Here is a 20,232-nt window from a genome sequence, read left to right as displayed (position 1 = left end):
AACAAATCGTCTCCATTAGATTATCTGTGACTGATCCCCTAGCTAAACTTGGCAGTGTTGTAAGCATCGTTCTGGTTGTACTGGTTTTCAGGGCTTTAAAAATCTAAGGAGAGGTCATGGAAAGCATCTGAGGCTTGACACCTTGTGGCAGGGTCCAATCCCTGCAAAGAGTGCTGAGAAGACAGAGGTCAAGGTGAAGCCTCTAGTGCAGCAGATGCTCCTCCACCTACTGAAGATAATCTCACAGTTGAGTCTCTGGAGACTTTTGGAGTTGGACCTATTTTATTTCATATTAAGAGATGAGACTTTGGAAAGTTGTGGCATAAAATGATGTGTTTAGATATCAAGGTGGCAAGGGGAGAAGTGGGCTGTTTAGTTTTGTCAGTGTGACTGGTTTACTCATGGTTCTGTTGCTGTAAGAGACACCATAATCATGACAACTCTTATAAAGGAAAGCATTTAAGAGGACCTTGCTAACAGTTTCAGAGTTTAATTCACTGTCATTGTTGTAGGGTGCATGGTGACATGCAGGTAGATATGGTGCTGGAGAAGCAATTGACAGCTCTACATCTGAATTCTGATCCACAGGCAGAATGAGAATGAGATTCTGGGTAGGGAATGTGCTTTTGGAAGCCTCAAAGCCCACCCTCAGGGACACATTTCCTCCAAAAATGCTACCACACCTCCCAATGCTTTCAAATTATGCTACTACCTGGTGACCAAGCCCTCAAATATATCAGACTCTGGGGCCATTCTTACTCAAATATCCACAGTGACACAACTTAGGACCAACAGGGAAGAGAGGAATTATCTAGATCAGGTTTGTCAGTGGGTCTTTCTGTGAGGTTTTGGTGATAACTGGTGTGGAAGACCCCACACACTGTGAACAGCATTATTCCCTAGGCTCCTGAACTTCTAAGAGAGGAGCCAGCTAGCTGAGAACCAGAACAAGGGATCACAGGGTTATCCATGACTTTATCCTCTTGCTCCTGTCTGTGGATGTGATGCCTTGAATTCCTGCACTGACTTCTCTGCAATAACAGATTGTGACCTGGAGTCGTGAGCCAAATAAACCATTTGTGCTCAAAGTTGCCTTGTTGGGATATTTGAACATAGCAACAGAAATGAAACTAGAATAGATTTTTTTGTTTGGTTGGTTTTAGATACCAGGTTTCTTGGTGTAGCTCTGGCTGCCCTGGAACACACTCTGTAGGTCAGGCTAGCCTCCAGGTCAAAGATTCAACTGCCTTAGCCTCTTGAGTGTTGAATTAAAGGCATGTGTCAGCAACATCTGGCTCTGAGAATGGCCATTTTCAATGTTACTCTGCACTAATGCCTCATGATCTCTGGATCTGGGGGTGCTAGGTTTAGGGGGCCTCATAGAGAAGGACATCGATCCTGGAGCCATCCATCATCCCCACGCTGGATGAAGACTTCCTGCTGCTGCTTTGGGGTCACCCATCCTCTAAGGAAGCCCAATAAACTAACATTATCTCCGGGGATAACTTCAGTAGAACCATATTTTGGAGGAGGGGAAAGACATTGTTTAAGTCTCTGAAGGGAAGGAATACTCAACAGAGGACCTCCCCCAATACCCCAGTGACTATGATACAGCTGAGACCAATCAAATAGAGCTAAGCCCAGCCTTGGCTTTTCTCATCACTCCACTGGTTAGGGGGACTATGTTTTCTTGAGAGCCTTGACTATCTTTAGCCCACACCCCACTGCTGAGCTCTCCCCAGAGCCTTGGAGTGAGGAGATTGTGTTCAACCTACCTAAAATCCAGCTTCCATGAGGTGATGTGATCTTGAGGAGGGGCTTACATGCCAGAAAGGCTGGGAACAGCATTCTTAGCCTGTCACCCAGAGATGCTCTACAATGCTCCTGTGTTACTCAATGTCTCCCATGGTCATGGTGCTGTTGGGGGCAAGTTCTAGGCCACACAGGGTTTCAAAAAGAAAAAGCCCTTTGATGTATCTGAAAGTTATGTTTGAGTTCTGTGAGGCTAATAAGATTATTTTGGCTTGTCCAGATGGCTGCATGTCTTTCCAGGTCTCTCCAGTTTTTAATGTCATTTTACAGGCCTCCCACAGGCATGTGTACCTAGGTTTACCTCATCTTTGGTTTGGTTTGGTATTCGTTTGTTGCTTTTGTTTTTTATTTCACACAGGACTTGAAATTTATAACAGAACGCAATTTGGTGGGGTGCAGAACAAAACAGTGGAAACCCTCAAGAGTGAGTTTGTGTGTCTCCTGCTATTTGTCCAGGATACATGCCACAATTGTGAATATATTTTACCCCACAGCCATGAGAGATGAGCCCATTCCCAGCTACTCTGACATCAAGTCCATTGGTGCTAAACTTGGTGAAAACCCCATGCCTTTGAAGTGTTCCTTCCAGTACCCAGGGAACTTGAACCTAGCTCTACACAGGGCCTCACTCACTGTTCCTTATCCTTCAGATCTGTTCAGAGGCGCATGAGGATCTGGCCAGTGTGAACCCTGACTGCTGTGCCTGGGACTTCTCAGGCGGCCTTCCTGGAGATGAGCTTGGGTAGAACATACAAATCAGAGGTTAATGGCCTCCAGGGAATCATCACCAAGTTCCCTTAGGGCAGCCCATAGAGGTGACAAGCTGCACACATCCCCAAAGAGGCTGCTGTTCCCTCTAGGTGACCAAGAGGAAAGCATTCTCATTGGTTTAGTTGCTTTCAGTATCTTTATAGTTTTGAGGCAGGATCTCTGCAGCCCAGGCTAGCCTCAAACTCATGCCCCCTTTCTGTCTGAGCTTCTTGAATGCTAGGGTTGTATGTATGAACCACCATACATGGTTCCACTGAGGTACTTTTCAAAGCCCTGAACTGATTAGTTAACTCATCATATGCCTTGGCAATTTCTTGTTCTTGCTGTCTGAGACTCCACAGAGCGCTAGTCACTGAAACCTGGCCAAACTGCTCCATGTGTTTTGCTCCCACACAGGCACAGTACTGAACCACGAATTGGGGTTTCCTAGGTGGTAAGATGAGGCCTAAAGAGCAACTTCTGTGCAGGACCGTGAGGGCAAAAAGGGGGTTTGTATAAATCAGTTGACAAACTGTTGGTGTCTAATGCTTGTGAGCTAAGGAAAGAAATCAATTTTCCTTTACAAATATTGGAACAGACACAATTGTTAAGGACATATTTAGGAGAGTCACACTGCCCTGCGGTCAGAAAACAGACTGTCATGGATGCTTGGGTTTGTTTGTTTTTTGTGGGGTTTTTTCTTCCAAAGCAACTGTAGGCTCCTAAACATTGAAAACATTTTTATGCTTTAGCTTGTGATGGAGACACCTTTTGTCCTCTAAGCAGTGCACTTTCCTGCATCTTAAAATAAGGTGCTTACCACGGAGAGATGGCCAGGGATGTAGCTGGGGCAGTGGTACTTGCCAGCATGCATGTAGCCCTAAGTTCTGCTCCTTGCCCTGAAGAGTCTGAGCATGGTTTGAGTCTGTGATCCTAAACACTGCAGAGGCAGAGCAGGAAGATCTGAAAATCAACATCATCCTAGGCTGGGCAGTTGGTCACAGGGCAGCCTGGGCTACATGTGATCCCATCCCAAGAAAAACAGATGGGACGGGGAGACAGCAGAGCACTGAGAGCATGTACACACCAACATTGTGAGTGGGTGGTTTCCCAGCGCCCACAAGGTGGCTCACAACCCTCTGTCTCCAGTTGCTGAGGAACTGACAACCTCTTTTGCCCTCTCTGGCCAGGCACGCATGTGGTGCACATATATAATCCAGACAAAACACTTAGACACCTAAAATGGAATAAAAATCTGAAAGAAAGAAAGATGCTTTGAATCAATGCTAAATACAGGTTAGCACTTTGAATTACCCCAGATTTTTGTTCCATCGAAGTACTTTTTACCCAAGGAGTTTCTTGCCTCTTTTCTTTTGTAGGCGTGGTACTGAAGACTAAACCCAAGGTCTGGTCTGGGCTAGACAAGTGTCCCAGCCCCAAGCTCCATCCCCAGGAGTCCTAAGGATTTTCTGGTCCAATGCTGTCGTCCTCTTTATTCCTGTTTTGAGACAGGGTCTCACATAGTCTTGGATTTGACAGTCAAAGTTGACTTTGAATTTCTGATCCACCTGCCTCCGCCTCCTGAGTGCTGGTATTACAGGCCTGCACTGCCATGCTGTTTTATGCAGTGTTGGGATTGAACCCTGGGGAAGCTCTCTGCTAATTGAACTCTAACCCCAGTCCACTGGTGATTGTCACAGCCAAGCATTAATTCTCTTGTAATCAAGAATTTAATGAAAACTTCTACCTCCAGAAATCTATAGTAAAAATTTTAAGGTCATCTGGGTGCGGTTGCTCATGACTTTAATCCCAGCACTCATGAGACAGTGGCAGGAAGATGGCTGAGCTATAAGGCCAGCACTGTCTTATTTTTTAATTTATTTTTTATTTGATTAATTCTTTATTTACATTTCAAATGATGTCTCCTTTCCTGGATCCCCCTCCCTGAAAGTCTCATAAGCCATCTTCCCTCCTCCTGTTCCCCAATTAACCCCTTCCCGCTTCCCTCTCCAGGTATTGCCCTACAATGCTGCACTGAGGCTTTCCAGGACTTGGGGCCTCTCCTTCCTTCTTCTTTGGCATTATTTGATATGTAAATTGTTTATACTGAGTTTGAGGCCAGCCCAGTCTTTATAAAGAGTTTCAAGCCAGCGAGAACCACACACTGAGACCCTGTCTCAAAAACAAACAAACAAACACACACACACACACACCAAACAACAACAATCACAACCACATTGTTGTTCTTCTCAGAAATCTTTGTTAGTGTTTTGCTGGGATCTCCATGAACATGTCGTGTCAATGTCCCCATTTGTGGCCACATGCCTCTGACACACATAATTCTACATCCTTGCACTCAGTTGATTAAGTTCTTCTATAAACCGTGCATATAAGCACTGGAGTAGTAGCTCATGCCTATAATCCCAACATTTAAAAGGACATTGAAACTGAGACCACTCTAAGCTATAGAGAGGGAGGCCTTGCTTCAAATTAAAGCAAAAACAAAAACAAAACAAAAATCAAAAAAACTTCACACTTGTTTTACAAGATATTTTTCTAGGTGATTTTTAGTCTCTTAAACTGGAATGCTCTTCCACTCTGCCTTCTTGTCTAGATTGTCATTACCAGTGTCAAGAAGTTATGTTTATTTAGTGTGTTGAGTCTTGTGCTAGCAATGACTTCTGAAAAAAGCATCCTCCTGCAGCCCTGGGTCTCTAACAGTGGCCATAGTCACTCCTAGGCAAGCTGTGTGGATGGCCGCCTGTGTCTGCCAATGTGAATCCATCTCCTCCTCTGGCTCTTCACACCTTTTGTTTAGTTCCCAGTTAGCCTGCCGTCCAGATACTCATGCTGGCAGAGGCAGGGAGGCAGCTGCTCTCATCTGCCCTTCACCTTCCGGGTTTTGATGGTCCACCCTCAGACAGCACATTTGCTGTGGGTTTGGTGAGATCCCACAAATTTACCAAGAGTTTCATCACAATTGGCAGTAGAGTTTATCTACCAGAAGAATGGTGGGCTTGGCTTGGGGTGATAGCTCAGTTGATAAAGTGTCTGCCTTGAAAGCATGAGGAACCAAGTCCGATGTTTGTATCTCTGGTTGGGGATGGAGACAGAAAGATCCCTAAGGCCTGCTGGACAGCCAGGCTGTCTGAATCAGTGAATTCCAGGCCAGGGAAAAAACCCTATCTCAGAACATAAGGTGGACAGCACCTAAGGAACAACAGCTGTGTTTGTCCTCTGAACTCCATATGCTGGTGCACACTCAGACACACACAAACACACACACTCAAACAGACACATACAAACACACACATCTATACACACACACACACTCACACACATACAAACACACACATAGACATCTAAATAATAAAGTGCTAATGGTCAGGAGTGGTGGTGGACTCCTTTAATCCGAGCACTCATGCAGATCTCTGTGAGTCTGAGATCTGCCTGGTCTATATAGTGAGTTCCAGGCCAGCCAGAGCTACATAGTTAGATTCTGTCTCAAAAAAAATAATAATTGTTTTCAGCTTATTATTTCTGAGAGTTGTGTTGAAATATGACTTCCATGCCATACAATTCATCCACTTAATGAGTTACACCTTTTGTTTATTTCCTGAACTATACATTTAAAGAGTATAGTCAGTTTGATCCTGACAGCTCATGCCTGTAATCCTAACTCTTACACTTGGGAGGCTAAGGTCTGAGGATTGCTTAGAGTTCAAGGCTAGCCTAGACTATGGTGTGAGACCCTGCCTCAAAAATAAACCATAGAGAGGAGAGAGGTCGGGTCAGTCTGTTACCTGGCAGGAGTCACAGCCCTCCATCCCAGCACAAAACATGTCATCTTTGATGAACCTGGTAGTGCTGTCCGAGGAAGAATTCGTCAGGTACTTCTGCTCACAGTCACAATTGTCCACAGTGGAGACCTCCACTTCCCTCAGGTGATAGGGCGGAGGCAGTGGCCCTGTGGAGAAAAGCCAGTGAGGACCAAAGCTGGAGGCTTCTGCCTCTTCACACCAGTTCTGACAAAGCACTTAAGGTCTTCCCAATACCCGCTGTGGTTCTCGATGACACCCCAGCCAGCCACCCAGCAGGTCTTCTTTGAGAAGATCCTCTGGGAGGCAGCAGGGAGGAAAACATGGTGGACATGCTCAGACAGCACAACTGGGGTGTCTAGCTTCAGCAGAGCAATGTCTGCCTCCCCAGCTGCAGACAGCTTGTCACTAAACATGGGGAGGCAGATGATCTTGGCCGCCTTCACAGCTGATCGTTTTCATAGGGGAAAGATCCAACTTGGATTCTAAAGTCAAAGGCCTCCATCTCTTTCCTGGGAGACAGGACAATGAACCCTCAGAGGGCCTGAAGAGTAGGGAAAACCAATCCCAGCAGAGACATAGGGATCAGTCAGAACAGATGTGGGGATCAGGAGGGTGTCAAAAATCCTGGCTCCCACAGGAAGACAAGTACCTCACCAAGTACCACCCAACTCCCGACACACATCTGCTCTCAACCAAGAATACCGGTGTCCACACTCAAGGCTGTACGCAGTGGGCAGCAGTTAGCACCCACTGAGGGTGGATGAGAGACCCCCATAGATGTGTTCCCATATGCTGTGCTTCATGTTGTAGAACTGCAGGCTGACCTGGGATGGGAACCAGCAAACTGAGACATGGCAGCCGCCAAGGATGCCTAACAACTACTCTCCTGAGCCAAGGTCTGTGGAAGCAAGTAGGGTCATCAGACGCTGGGAATCAGGGAGATTTCTGGAAAATCGACAGTCTGACATAACCCCAAGGTATCTGGAACAGGACTCTGAGCCTGGGACTACATAAGGGATCCTGGAGAGAACTCACCAGGAGACAGAGGCATTGGGCTCCCCAGACAGGGGAGTGAGGAACAGAAGTCCCAGCGTCCCCAAGCACAGATCACTGAGATTTCTGGTCCCACACATGGGGTGGGTTCTGCAGCCAGGAGACCTGAGGACAGAGGTGCTGTTGATGATCAGTAGGTCAAGGAGAGTCACAGAGTAGAGTGCTTAAAGAAGAGAGTGGTCAGCCAGGAAGAGGTGCAGGGTGGCAAGTGCCTGAGGGGGGGCTGGTGGCCTCTCTGCCATCCCCCTTTCCCTGTGTTGCCTCTGCTCTGGAGCACACATGATAAAATAAGCAGAAGCTCCTGACCAGCAGACAGGGCGCAGAGGCCACAGGACAGGGTTTACCACAGATCTGGGTCTAATGTAGCAGAGGGTTGACAGCGCCCCTTCGTGGCCCAGATGCTCGGCCTTGAGTGTGAGTCTCATCTCCCCCACCCCCCACCCCGTTTCCTCCAGGCTTGGATTGGACAGGGGCATACCCTTCCTCCCACCCCACCCTGATCTAGAAGGATAAATGGAGAGGGAACCTGAGACTGGGTAGAGAAGATCAAAGACAGCTACAGTGATCTCTCCCAGACCAGAAACAGAGTGGCCAAGCCACTAGAGACCTCAAGCTCCTGGAATGGGCCTACCTTCCTGCTCCCAGGTTCCTGGCTTGTTCTGCACCCCACAACCTGATAGGCCTAGCCCAGCCCTCACCTCCAACTGGGCCTGCACTACTCCTCACTGAGTCCAAATGCTGAAGCTGCTGCTGCTGACACTACCCCTCCTGTGCAGTCTGGTGCATGCAGCCCCTGGTGAGTTCTCCCCTGGGCCCTCACTGACCCTCTCCCTCACCCTTATAGCTCACAGGCCAGGGTACTAAAATTGGCTCTGTCTTGTTCCCAGGTCCAGCTCAGCCACAAGAGGGCATTGTGGGGGGACAGGAGGCACCTGAGAACAGGTGGCCCTGGCAGGTGAGCCTGCGTGTATATGACAACTACTGGAGGCATATCTGCAGCGGCTCCCTCATCCACCCACAGTGGGTGCTCACGGCGGCACACTGTGTGGGACCGTGAGTCTCTCTGGGCCTGGCAGGGTGGGACAAGGAATGGGGAGGAGAGTGGGGTAGGATGGGATCATCACACACCATCTCTGGGTGTCTGGAAGTGACACAGACTTACTAAACGAATGTCACTTCTCTTTAGGAATGTCATTGGCCCCAACATGTTCAGAGTACAACTTCAAAAGAAGTACCTCTATTACCATGACAACCTGCTGACTGTGAGCAAAATTATCACACACCCTGACTTCTACATCTTCCAGAATGGGGCAGACATTGCCCTGCTGAAACTCACAAACCCTGTGAACATTTCCAGCAATGTACACCCTGTCTCCCTGCCCCATGCCTTCTCGACCTTCTTCTCAAAAACATTGTGCTGGGTGACATGATAGGGCTACACAGGTGAAAATGGTATGTGGTAGAGACAACTGAGGTGAGACAGAAAAGGGCGTGGCCACACCACATCCCCAGCACAGGGCTTCTCTCCATTTTGTAGGATGGAAATCTGGAGACCTAGGAAGTGGGAAGGCATCAGAACAACAGGGTTCTCAGGTTCCATAAGCCAGGAGACCCCAGTGTAGCTAGGATTGGTCATTTGGTCCCTCGAATCTCAGATGCTTCATGTCTGAAGGGGCCACAGCCTGCTTGTATTTCTGGGATTTGATTGAGGAAGAATGAGATCACACTTACCAACAACGTTACACACACACACACACACACACACACACACACACAGAAGCTGGTTACAATTTAAGGGACTGGCATTTCACTGGCCATGTAAGAGACCTGCATTTCAAGGGCTGTGGCCCAGGCCACAGGTATCCTGTGTCGCTGGACAGCTCCCTTGGGAACCTTCAGTGCCAATTTCCCTTCTCCCTAGGGGTCTTGCTTACTTTCTTTTGACAACTCAGAGTAGAGCTTGGGGACATGAGCAGGCAGGCCCTGACTGTGGACCACAGATTGGATCCAATGTCCTCGTACACAGAGGTGGGGCTTGAGAATAGTGTCCTAGATCAGGGCTCCACTGGGATCCTCTACCCAGCCTAGACCAGAGCCAGCCATGCTGAGCTGCCTTCCACTGACCAGACGGGTCACTAAAGACCCTCAGGACTGTCCTCCTTCTCTGAATAAGGTCAGAAATCCAGGTCCAGCCTGGAGGAAGAAGTCAGGTTGGCAGAGCTGAATGAAGTGAGTCTGACTCACAGAGGGACTTGTGAGCAGAACTACCCTCAGAGAACAGGGTTAGCTGAGCCCGTTCCAGCCTGGCACCTGGGACCCTGTCACAGGATGGTCTTTCTTTCACCCACAGTAAAGCTGAAACCACCATTTCCATTGATGGAGGTGTAAGTTCCCATTGTAGGAAACCACCTCTGTGACTTGATGTATCACAAAGGTCTCAGCACAGGTGACCATGTCCGCATTGTCCGTGATGACATGCTGTGTGCTGGGATTAAAGGACATGACTCCTGCAAGGTGAGCTCCTGTCCCCTCACATTGCCACCCCCACCCAGCCTTTACAAGAGTACTGACCTGTGTCCTCTCCAGGGCGACTCCGGAGGACCTCTGGTCTGCAAGGGAAAACACACCTGGCTGCAGGCAGGTGTGGTGAGCTGGGGAGAAGGCTGCGCACGGCCCAACAGGCCTGGCGTCTACACCCGGATCACCTATTACTTGAACTGGATCCGCCGCTATGTCCCCAAGGACTTCTGAGTCGCATCCAGGGTGACCTCTGTTGCTCCCCACATGCTGCTTCCAGCCCGGGTGGCATCCCTGCCTTCCTCCCCTGCACCCCCATCCTGAGCCCCAACTCTGCTCTACCTAAGCCCCTGACCACCCGTGTCCCTCCCACTCAGGTACCCAGCTACACTGTGCAGGCGGCCACTCTCTGCTGTGGCTCAATAAAATGAATTAAAACAGTTGTGAGTTTTGCTGTGATTCTGACATCAACAGGAATAAATGAAGTGCCTGATGTTGCGTGAGCTTCGGGTGCCAGCCGAGGACCTTGGCTGCTACAGTGAGGTAGATCCTCCTCACCACCCTGTCTGTCATCTTAACTTCTCTCTACACACATTCATTCCTTCCTGGTAAGGAGCAACCACACCCCACCCTTGGGATCCAGGAAATAGCAGCAAAATGTTAAGAGATAAATATAGGGGGGTGGGAGGGTTGGTGAGATGGTTCAACAGGTAAAGGTCTTTGTCATATACACTTACAAACACACACACACACCATGAACACAGTAAAAATAATGAAATATATGCAATCTTAAAATCTAAAGATGCTTGGTGGTGGTGGCACATGCCTTTAATTCCATCACTCGGGAGGCAGAGGCAGGGGGATCTCTATGAGTTCAGTGCCAGCCTGGTCTATAGAGAGAGTTCCAGGATACCCAGAACTACATGGAGAAACCCTGCTTCATAAAAACAGATAAACAAAAAATCTAAAAGATAAACCTAGAACTCAGTAGATAACACAGAAAAGCAGGAAGACAGGAGTGAGGTCCCAGAACTGACTTGAAAACACAAGGAGTAATAAGACATGACCTTAGCCCTAGCCCCAGGGAGCTGGGAACACACATCTAGAGACATGAGTGAGCTAATGACAAAATCAGGACCCCTGTTTTGTTGTTGGGTTGGTTTCTTTTGGCAGGGTGTGTCATTTTGGGTATTTGTTTATATTTTTTGGTTTTTCAAGATAGGGTTTCTCTGTGTAGTCTTGGTTGTCCTGGTTGTCCTTGGTTGTCCTTGCTCTGTAGACCAGGCTGGCCTTGAACTCCTTCTGCCCCTGCCTCGCAAGTGCTGGGATTAAAAGTGTGAGTCACAACCACAGAGCTGGGAAAACCAAAACAAAACAAAGAAAAAATCAAGAAAGATAGTGCTGTGAGGAATGACATCTGGGGCTGACCTCTGACCTGCACATGGACACACAGACATGTGCACACATACAGAGAAAAGGGGAAAGGGGACTGAGGACTGCAAGGCTTCCCACAAACAAACCAAGAAATGTAGCACAGCCTGCACCCTTCCCCTCAGCCAGGCACACTCTGCCATCCTACATGCGGGTGTCAAGAGACATCCTTTCTTGTCAGATTGACAGTTAGTTCCCATGACTGTGTCCAGTGGGGACTGTCCTGGAGGCTCACCTTCCCACAGACACTGCCACACTCAGGTCAGCTCCATTCCTGCTGTTTGAAATGCCTTGTGAGGGTTGCAGTCAGCTGCAGCCTGGGACCTTAGCCTGTCCCCATTCAGGCTTCTCAACCATTACTGTTCCTGTGCACATAGGTGTCCTGTGCCTGGAACCTGCTGCTAAAGGCATGGCTGAGATCTTGGGGTAACAGATCTCCATTTGTCTAAACAATAGAAAACTGCTCCCTTGGGGAAGTGTGTCTTCACCTCCCTTCAGTAGTCAAAAAAATCAGAAATACTACACTGTTGCTGATGCTGCCTGTCCTTTCTCACTGCAGTGTGTGTGTGTGCGTGTGTGTGTGTGTGTGTGTGTGTGTGTGTGTGTGTGTGTGTATGTGTGTGTGCACATTTGTGGAAAAACAGATGTCTTTAAAAAATCAATATATATAACAAGGCCTCTCACTTGCCTGGGGCTTGCTCAGTTAGCCTGGGCTGGCTCATCAGGAGGCCTGAAGTCCTCTGTCTCCACCTGCCCAGCCACAGGATCACTAAGGTGCCACCATGCCCAGGGTTTTTCTTGTTCCTTTGCTTTTGTTTTGTTTTATATCCTGACCACCTTTAATCCTCCCTGTCCCTCCCCCTGCCCTCCCCTCCCCCTCCTGCCTCCACTCTTCCTCCATTTCCCTTCAGAAAAAAGGTTGGCCTCCCTTGGATATCAGCCAGCCATGCATATCCCGTTGCAGACTGGGCACCTCCTCCACTATTCAGGATAAACAGGGCAACCCACTAGGAGGAAAGGGTCCCAAAGGTAGGGCAGAGTCAGAGATGGCCCCTGTTCCCGCCCACTGTGGGAATCCCATGAAAAGACCGAACTACATAACTGTCACATCAACTGGATCAGTCATGGTTGGCCACGTCCACAATTTTGCACCACATTTACCCCAGCACATCTTGCAGGCAGGCAAAGTGTAAGTTAAGGGTTTTGTGGCTGAGATTGTGTCCTGATCCTTCCACAGGACAGAGGAGATGGCTGGGTCAGGCTTCATATCCCACATCGCTAGAAGTCTCAGCTGGGGTCACCCCACAGATTCCTGGGAGTTTCCATTGCAATAGGTTTCCAGCCCCTCCCAGAGAGACGCCCCCATTCTGTCCCATGGGTTCTTAGGACCCAAATTCAAGTCCTCATAATTACAAGACACAGCTTTGCTGACTGAGCCATCCGTGCAGCCCTGGCTGTGGTCCTGTGGAGATTGTTAAGAGCACCGAGTAAGTGTCACATAGAATGCAAGCACCCTGGCCTGGACATGGCACACTGCTATCTGAACTTGATACCCAAAGACACATGCTTGTCTCGTCTGAGGTGACACATGTCCCAGCTGTCCCCTGTCCCCAGTGGTTCCTTATTAGGTTTTGTATTGTTAATCTAGTCTCACTATGGCGCCCAAGCTGACAACCAATTCATGACCTTCCTGCCTCAGCGTGCTGAGTGCTGGGCTGGCAGGGTCCACCTCATCCAGCACCCTTATCAGTCATCTGTGCAGTTTCCTCCATTTCACCAGGAGTGTTTTAAGATCCTAGGGATGCTGAGATTGCTGAACTTTGGCTGTATACTGAGGCACATACGTGCTACAGCACGTGCAGTGATGTTTGCCAGAGTAGGATGAGTATATCATTGGACTCCTCTAAACATATCCCTGCATTTTAATTCAGTGCAACAACGCTGCCTCCCTTGCTGCAGATGTGATCAGTTTACTTCCTTTCTGTGCTCTTAACATGGGAGGGGGCTGCGCCTAGAGATGGGAGATTTCAGTTTTGTGTCAGTATTCTCTCTCTCTCTCTCTCTCTCTCTCTCTCTCTCTCTCTCTCTCTCTCTCTCTCTCTCTCTCTCTCTCTCTGTCTCTCATGTCTCTGGCTTTGTGGAACTAATTCTATGGGGCCAAATCCTGTTTCACAACTGACAAACATCCCTCCAGCCACACACAGAATAGAGTTACAGGACTTACAGCCCTCTGCTGTTCACATACACAATAATATTCACTTCCTAGGTGTGGAGGTTGGAAGAAGAATTGCCACTGGGTCTACAGCAATGACCGTGGGATACAGGAGACCGCAGAAGTTGAGGAAAGGGTCACTAAGACCAGACTGTGACCTACCTCTGCCCTTCTATCTGGACAAAGGCCACACATGTCATTGGTCGATGGGAGGACACAGAGATGCACAGGTGGAATTTCTTCCTGACCAGCAGACCTGGGATCCAGGGTGTCCAGAGCTATGCAGGGAACTAGGTGACAAAGGAAATAGGACACCAGGTCCCTCAGACCAAAGGCAACAGGTCTCCTACAGGGACCTGTGGTGGCTCCAGTGTTTTGGACTCAGAGGATCTGTCCATGAAGGACATCCTTCAAGCTAGGTGGCATGAGGGTCCAGGACCAGGTGGGATGGCCTGTGGGGACACATGACTCCCTCACCCTGGTCTGTCTATGCTGGGATGAGCTGACAGCTCCTACCTCCCAAACAGTCCCTTCACAGACGGGCACCTGAGGGAGGCAGGCGCAGACACACCTCATGTCGTTACTCATGCCTCACTAGGTCAAACGCTTAGTGTCCATTCTTTGTTTAAAGATGTATTTTATTTTTAATAATGTGGGGAGAGCCATATACACACATGAGTGCAGGTACTCATTATGGCCACAGGAGGGCGATAGACGCCCTGGAGCTGAAGTTACAGCTGGTCACCAACCACCCATATATGGAATATCTACAAAGGCAGTTCTTGAATTAACTGTCCGGTCGTCCCTCCTGCTCCTACTGTGCAGTCTTGAGCTTCAGCTGTGGGACAGGCAGGCCTGAAATAGTCACATCATGGCACATGATGTCATGTGAGGAGAAAGAACAAGTCACCCCAGACTCAGTTCCCCAACACCTGATCTGGAGAGTGTCAATGGAACCCTCCCACCCTGGCCTGAGATTTGGAACTGAGAAGGTCCTGCACTCTGCACTCTGGCCACGAGGCCCCAGCCATGACAGAAAACCCTGCTCATGGAGACAGAGACTTGGACCCTCTGACCTGAGGTGGAGTCAGAAGACCCAGGTTGTCACAGATGCCTTTGCTCACACAGGCTTTCTGAGGAGCCCCAGAGGCTGGGCTCCCAGATGTGAGAGAGTGTATCCTGCAGGAACCAGGAGGGCTGCCTGGAGGGGACCCTGTGGCCTTCCCACACTGGGAAAATAAACTCAGGTTTCAGTGAGGACAGCATCCTATCTCTGCTGTATTCTGCCTCTGAGCTGGTCTCTGCATTCTGGGCTTCAGAGTTCATGTGAAGACAGGTGGAAGTAACAGCTCTTCCCTGCCAAATGCAGCAGGATGGAGACGCTGTCTGTAGACCTTACATCCTCCCTCATCCCTCATCCCTCATCCCTCCTCCCTCCTGGCTCATCCCTCCTCCCTCCCTCCTCCCTCCTGGCTCATCCCTCCTCCCTCCTTGTTCCTCCCTATTTACAGCAAAAATGAGGCCCTGCCTGGTCTTGTCACCATGATAGACAGACTCCACAGCCTTCTGACCCAGTACTAGAAATGGCCAAATCCCTCAGACCTCTCAGCTCCCCTCCACTCCTGTCATGCATTCTGTTCATGTCTACCCTCCATGCTGTGCACCAAGATCAGTCCTCCAGAGAACATCTAAATGTTTACAATACTTGGATTCAAGATGTATATTATGTAGCACTCAGGAAGCAATTTTTAAAAAATGTAAAAAACATTTGCACACTCACCAAAAACGATATGCAAATAGACAATATGGACATGTGGCAAAATGCATACTATCAGGCCTGACAAAATGCTAATTAGAGGCAGGGAGAACAGAGTGGAGAGTGTGGCCCAGTTGGCAGAGTGTTTGTCTAACATTCAGGAGGCACTGCGTTGGGTTCCCTGCCCAGAATAAGCTGAATGTGACAGTGTTGATTTCCATCCTGACAGAATCACCCGAGAGAAGGGCCTCTGGGCCTGCAGGGAGAGTCAGCTTATGTTACATTCATTTAGGTGGAGGAAGCATCAACTCTCTGCCACCATCCCCTGGTGGGCTCCTAGATGCTGTGAATGAAGACAGAGCTGAGCTGCTTTTGTACACGCTTTATGTTCCGAGACTGTGTCCATTATATGACTGCTCGCCTCAGGCCCCTGCCTCCATGCCTTCCCCACAGTGAGGAGAGTACCTTGGACTGGGAACTAGAATAAACATTTCAGCCTTAAGTTTTTTCATTAAGATGTTTTATCAAAGCAACAGTAAAAATAAAACTAAGAGACCTGGCATGGTGATGCACATCTGCAACCATAGCACTTAGAAGATGAAAGTGAGACTTTCAGGAGTTCAAGGCTAACCTGGGGTACAGGAGGCCCTACCTGAAAGGAAAGAAGGAGGGGGGAGGGAGAGAGGGAGGGAAAAGGCAGGGAGAAAGAAAGAGAGAGAGAAAAGGAAGATAGAAAAACAGAAATATAAAACATTAGAAAGAAAAACAAAAGAAAGGAAGAAGGAAAGGAAGAAGGAAAGGAAGGAAGGAAGGAAGGAAGGAAGGAAGGAAGGAAGGAAGGAAGGAAGGAAGGAAGGAAGGAAGAAGAGACAGATTGGGGGAGGGAGGAAGGAAGAACACAGAACTAGCCACAGTGACAATGTTTCTAAGCCTAAGTTTCTGGAGGATGAAGCAGAAGGATCACTGCAAGTTTGAAGCCAGCCTGATCGAAAGAGAGTGTGGGGTAGCTATCACATATAAAACCCAGGAAGAAGCTCTGCACCCCAACCCAGCTCTACCTAGAATTTCTGAACTGAGCATGGGTTGATAGTTACCAAGACCTGCTTAGAAGCCCAGTCCTATTCACAGCCAACAGGATGTAATCACAGCCACAAATCTCAAAGCCTTCTCTCCTTCAAACATTCTGTGTGAGTCCTCCATCGCAGTTGTGCTCCTCCAAGAGGAAACATGTGTTCACACAAAATACAAACTGTTAAAAGCAATGTTATTCCCAAGAGCCCCAATTAGAAACAGCCCAAATGTCCATTAACTTGTACCAGAAGGAGCGAATCCTGTGGATTCCTTCAACAGACAGTATTAGCCACAAGGGAAGAGCCAGGACACCATGGGAAACTCCATGTGTGCTCAGAAACAGGGCAGAGGAGACCCAAGTCTGGAGACACAGGCCTGCATAATCAGCCACGGGAGAGGCTGAGGCAGAAGGACTGCCTGTGAGTCCAAGGCAGCCTGTCAAATTAACAATACTGCCTCAAAATGCCAAAAAGGACTGGGAACCTAGACTAATGGTATAGCTTTTCCCCTAAATATGAAAAACTCTGAATAGACAGAGCATCAAACAATTCCACAAGAAGCCATCTGGCTTCCTGCCAATCAGGAGCCAGAGAGTGTGGGTCAGGCAGAGCACAGCAAACTGAGAGGACCCACTCTCTACCCAGATTCTGAGGGTTTCACAGCTACATCATCATTACAAAACTCCTAACCTGTGTGGTCCCATGGGACTCTGGGAGCTAGGAGGGATGCTGGGAGCCTGGCCATGCATATAACCTGTCACCACCCATTTTCCTGTAGAAGGTGCCAGGTCCCCAAATCGTGCTTCCCATGCCATCTAATCCCAGACTCTGCAGTCGAATACAAGCTGGGCTGTCCACCTTCATCAGCCAGCAGCCCCGAAAATAGCCAATAAAAGCCTATGAAAAGAGTGAATACTCTCTGAAAGAGCTTGGCTGGAATTATGAGGCCAGTCTGAGCCACATAGATCTCTCTCTCCTGCAAAAGAAATAAAATTAAAAAGGACCCTGAAGAGTGGGAAGGGATACTTTCTGCCTGCTGAACACAAAATGGCAGTCCCCGAACTTAGGAAGGAACCCCTTGCTCACCTACCTGTCTGCACACCTGAACCTCAGTTCCCTCTTCCCGTCCTGCAGCGCCACCTGGAGGCCTTGTGAAAGAACAGCAAAGAGCATTTTCCAAAGATTTACTCTTAGCAGCACACTGGAAGCTGGTCCAGTCCTTTGCTTTCCACAATTGCCTGACAACCTTCTTTTGATGTTCTTCTTGTTAAAGCCATCTCCAGGCTACACAAGGCAAGAGACAGATGGGCAGCAGTGGGAGGGCTTAGCATTGGCCTGCCTCAGTCCCAGTCATGGAGGTCTCAAAGTGCAGGACAGAGAATGTCCCATGATCCTGGGGTGGATCACTTCTAGAGAACCAGGAGCTGATGCCCGGGAGGACGTGGGAAGGTGGTTGTTTGCCAATATCAGGGACCTGCAGCTGGCCACAGAACTGGTTGATTCCTAGTATTTTTTAAATATAGTCCACCCCAAAGCTCTGCCCAATAGGATACTGGCCATAGCCTTGTGTGTATGTGGTGTGGGAGGGACCACACCTGCAATCCTTTTTTCCCTCTCATCCTCGGGTGAACCCTGACTAGAATTCTAGTCACACCTTTGCAGCTTGGGTAAATCTATCATGTTCTGATTTTAGTCTGAACCAAGGCTACAATCCTGTCTCTCCTGTCCCCTGTGTGCCACTATGCTGAAAGCTCACCCTTCCAGGCCTGTGGTCATCCTCCTTGGGAAACTCAGAATCTGCCCTAGGTGAGACCAGTTGTTGCCAGCTACATCCTTGCCTGCAGTTCCCACAGCAGGCCAATTCAACATAGTTGCCGGGCGGGGCTCTGGCAGGTGGTACTGATGCAGGGCCTTCTTTTCTAGCCCCATGTTCTATAGGTAACCTTATCTGTATGGTCTGAGTCTACAGAGTCCCAGCACAGAACAATGTGAGGATAAAGTTGGGGACTTTTTCTGAGTCACTCATCCCAAGCACAGTGTGCCACTCCTGCATAGACACCAGGGGGTGTCCTTCAGGGCACAACCATAGACCCAGCTCAACACTCTTACAAAGTTCATGAGCCTGCTGCACTGCAGACCAGTGGGCCCCTTGAGTCACCCTAGAAGAGCATCCGTGGATATTGGCCCTGAAGTGGGATTAGGAACAGGAAGGAGGAAGTCAACTGAACTCAAATGGCAGGCCCCACGGTCCTCACTGCGAGCACACACACGTCATCTAGGATGGGTTTGCGGCCCTGTGGGTGGTGCCTGGTAGCATTATGGTATGGCTGCTCACAGATGACATCATCCACTCTCTGCCCCTGAACCTGCTGCAGGTGGTATGGAGGGAGTGTTGACCTTGAGGAGAAAGGAAGTGGGGTTGGTGCTGCACAGATCCTAACTGTCTACTCCCTACCAACTCACCCTGGGGCTGAGACACTTCCATCCCTGCTCACCTCCATCCCTGGAACAGTGTGTGTAGGAGACACATCTGCAAGATCTGTGCCCAACTGTGACACTTAGGAGGCTGAAGATGGTTCCTATGTTCTCACAGGGGCGGTGAGATGGATCAGTTGGTAAGAATGCCGCAGTCGAGTCTGAAGCCCTGTTCATCCCCAGGGACTCATAGGATAGGAGAAAACAAATTCCTGAAAGTTGTCTCCTGACTTTGGGGGAACCATGAAAGCCTAGTATCAGGGCATAAAATTCCTGGTTCCTGGGGCTCTAACACGGTGTCTAGACTAGAAGGGACTGTGGACGGGAGTCTCAGCCTGAGAGAAAGAAAGCCTAGTGTGAAACATGAATGGACCATCAAGACAGGACAGCCGGCTGGGTGTGGAGGCAATACACCTTAAATCCTGGCACTCAGAAAGCAGGGGCAGGTGAATCACTGAGAGTTTAAGTCTAGTCTATCCTAAATAGTAAGCTCCAGGGTAGCTCGGGCTACATAGGGAAACTTTCTCAAGAAAACAACACTAGAACAGGAATATCAAAGAATATCAGCACTGTAGAAGGAAAATCACACAAGCACTAGCTTCCATTGATGAAAACTCATCTGATTTTTTGTTTTAGAGATAATGGCCAGGCCTGAACAATTTTTCAGTAATACAGGTGTGTAACAACTCCAGCTATCACACTTATGACTGTCGCGCGCCTATCGTCTCTCACGAACGACGCACGGCAACAGGATTCTTCTGCGGACATTCTTTACTGTACAGGTTTTCGGTACCACTCCTGAGGCTGAGAGTTCTGAACCTTCCCCGGACGGGCCACCAACTGTCGGCGCCTAACCTTGTCCCTCAATGAAAGACGCGACACGACCAGGTTCTTCTCTGCAGCACTTTATTTAGGACCTTCCTTTTCTTCTTCTACACGGGGCCCCGAAACCTGTCTTTTGCCGCCCTTATATAGCCCAGCAGCCCTCGCTTAGGGGCATGTCGCATTGTGATAGGAGAACTAAGGTTCACCTCATTAGCATGCCAATGTTGAGTCATAGCAAAGCCATACTGCACGTGTGTTAAAGTTGTTTACCAACTGCACGTGTGTTAAAGTTGTTTGCATGGACTAAATATTTCCTACCAGCGCCGTCTTGCAACAGCGCTGGATAAAGTGGCTTCCCACATATGACCACCATCTAGGTGTGTACCCTGCTAGGCCTAGCCCAAAGGACACTAACTGTCCTTGATCCAGGCTAACCCTGTAGAGGACACTACTCAGGCTTTCCAGGGTATGAGGAGGAGGAGGACCCCTATTGGCATGTAGACACTAAGC

The 20,232-nt window shown here is 48.9% G+C and overlaps 2 protein-coding genes and 2 pseudogenes across 2 annotated transcripts in view; 3 read left to right on the top strand and 1 right to left on the bottom strand.

Annotated features, from left to right (window-relative positions):
- Positions 1-20,232, top strand: part of LOC127693937 (tryptase-like) — a 158,217-nt gene that overhangs the window by 96,602 nt on the left and 41,383 nt on the right. Inside the window, exons 5-6 of the mRNA XM_052195242.1 lie at positions 9,846-9,950; positions 10,023-10,330. Coding sequence (XP_052051202.1) covers positions 9,846-9,950; positions 10,023-10,187 — 270 coding nt within the window. The 3' untranslated portion in view covers positions 10,188-10,330. The remainder of the gene's footprint in view (positions 1-9,845; positions 9,951-10,022; positions 10,331-20,232) is intronic.
- The window catches only part of LOC127693942 (tryptase-like), a 176,114-nt pseudogene that overhangs the window by 130,659 nt on the left and 25,223 nt on the right, over positions 1-20,232 (top strand).
- The window catches only part of LOC127693941 (tryptase-like), a 141,957-nt gene that overhangs the window by 96,652 nt on the left and 25,073 nt on the right, over positions 1-20,232 (top strand). The gene's annotated exons all lie outside the window — the stretch shown is intronic.
- Positions 2,592-2,715, bottom strand: LOC127695668 (uncharacterized; annotated as a pseudogene).

The sequence above is a fragment of the Apodemus sylvaticus genome, chromosome 10, assembly GCF_947179515.1.
Source record: "Apodemus sylvaticus chromosome 10, mApoSyl1.1, whole genome shotgun sequence".
NCBI classification, from domain to species: Eukaryota; Metazoa; Chordata; class Mammalia; order Rodentia; family Muridae; genus Apodemus; species Apodemus sylvaticus.
The sequence above is the reverse complement of the archived record's forward strand: the minus strand, read 5'-3'. Positions and strand labels throughout refer to the sequence as shown.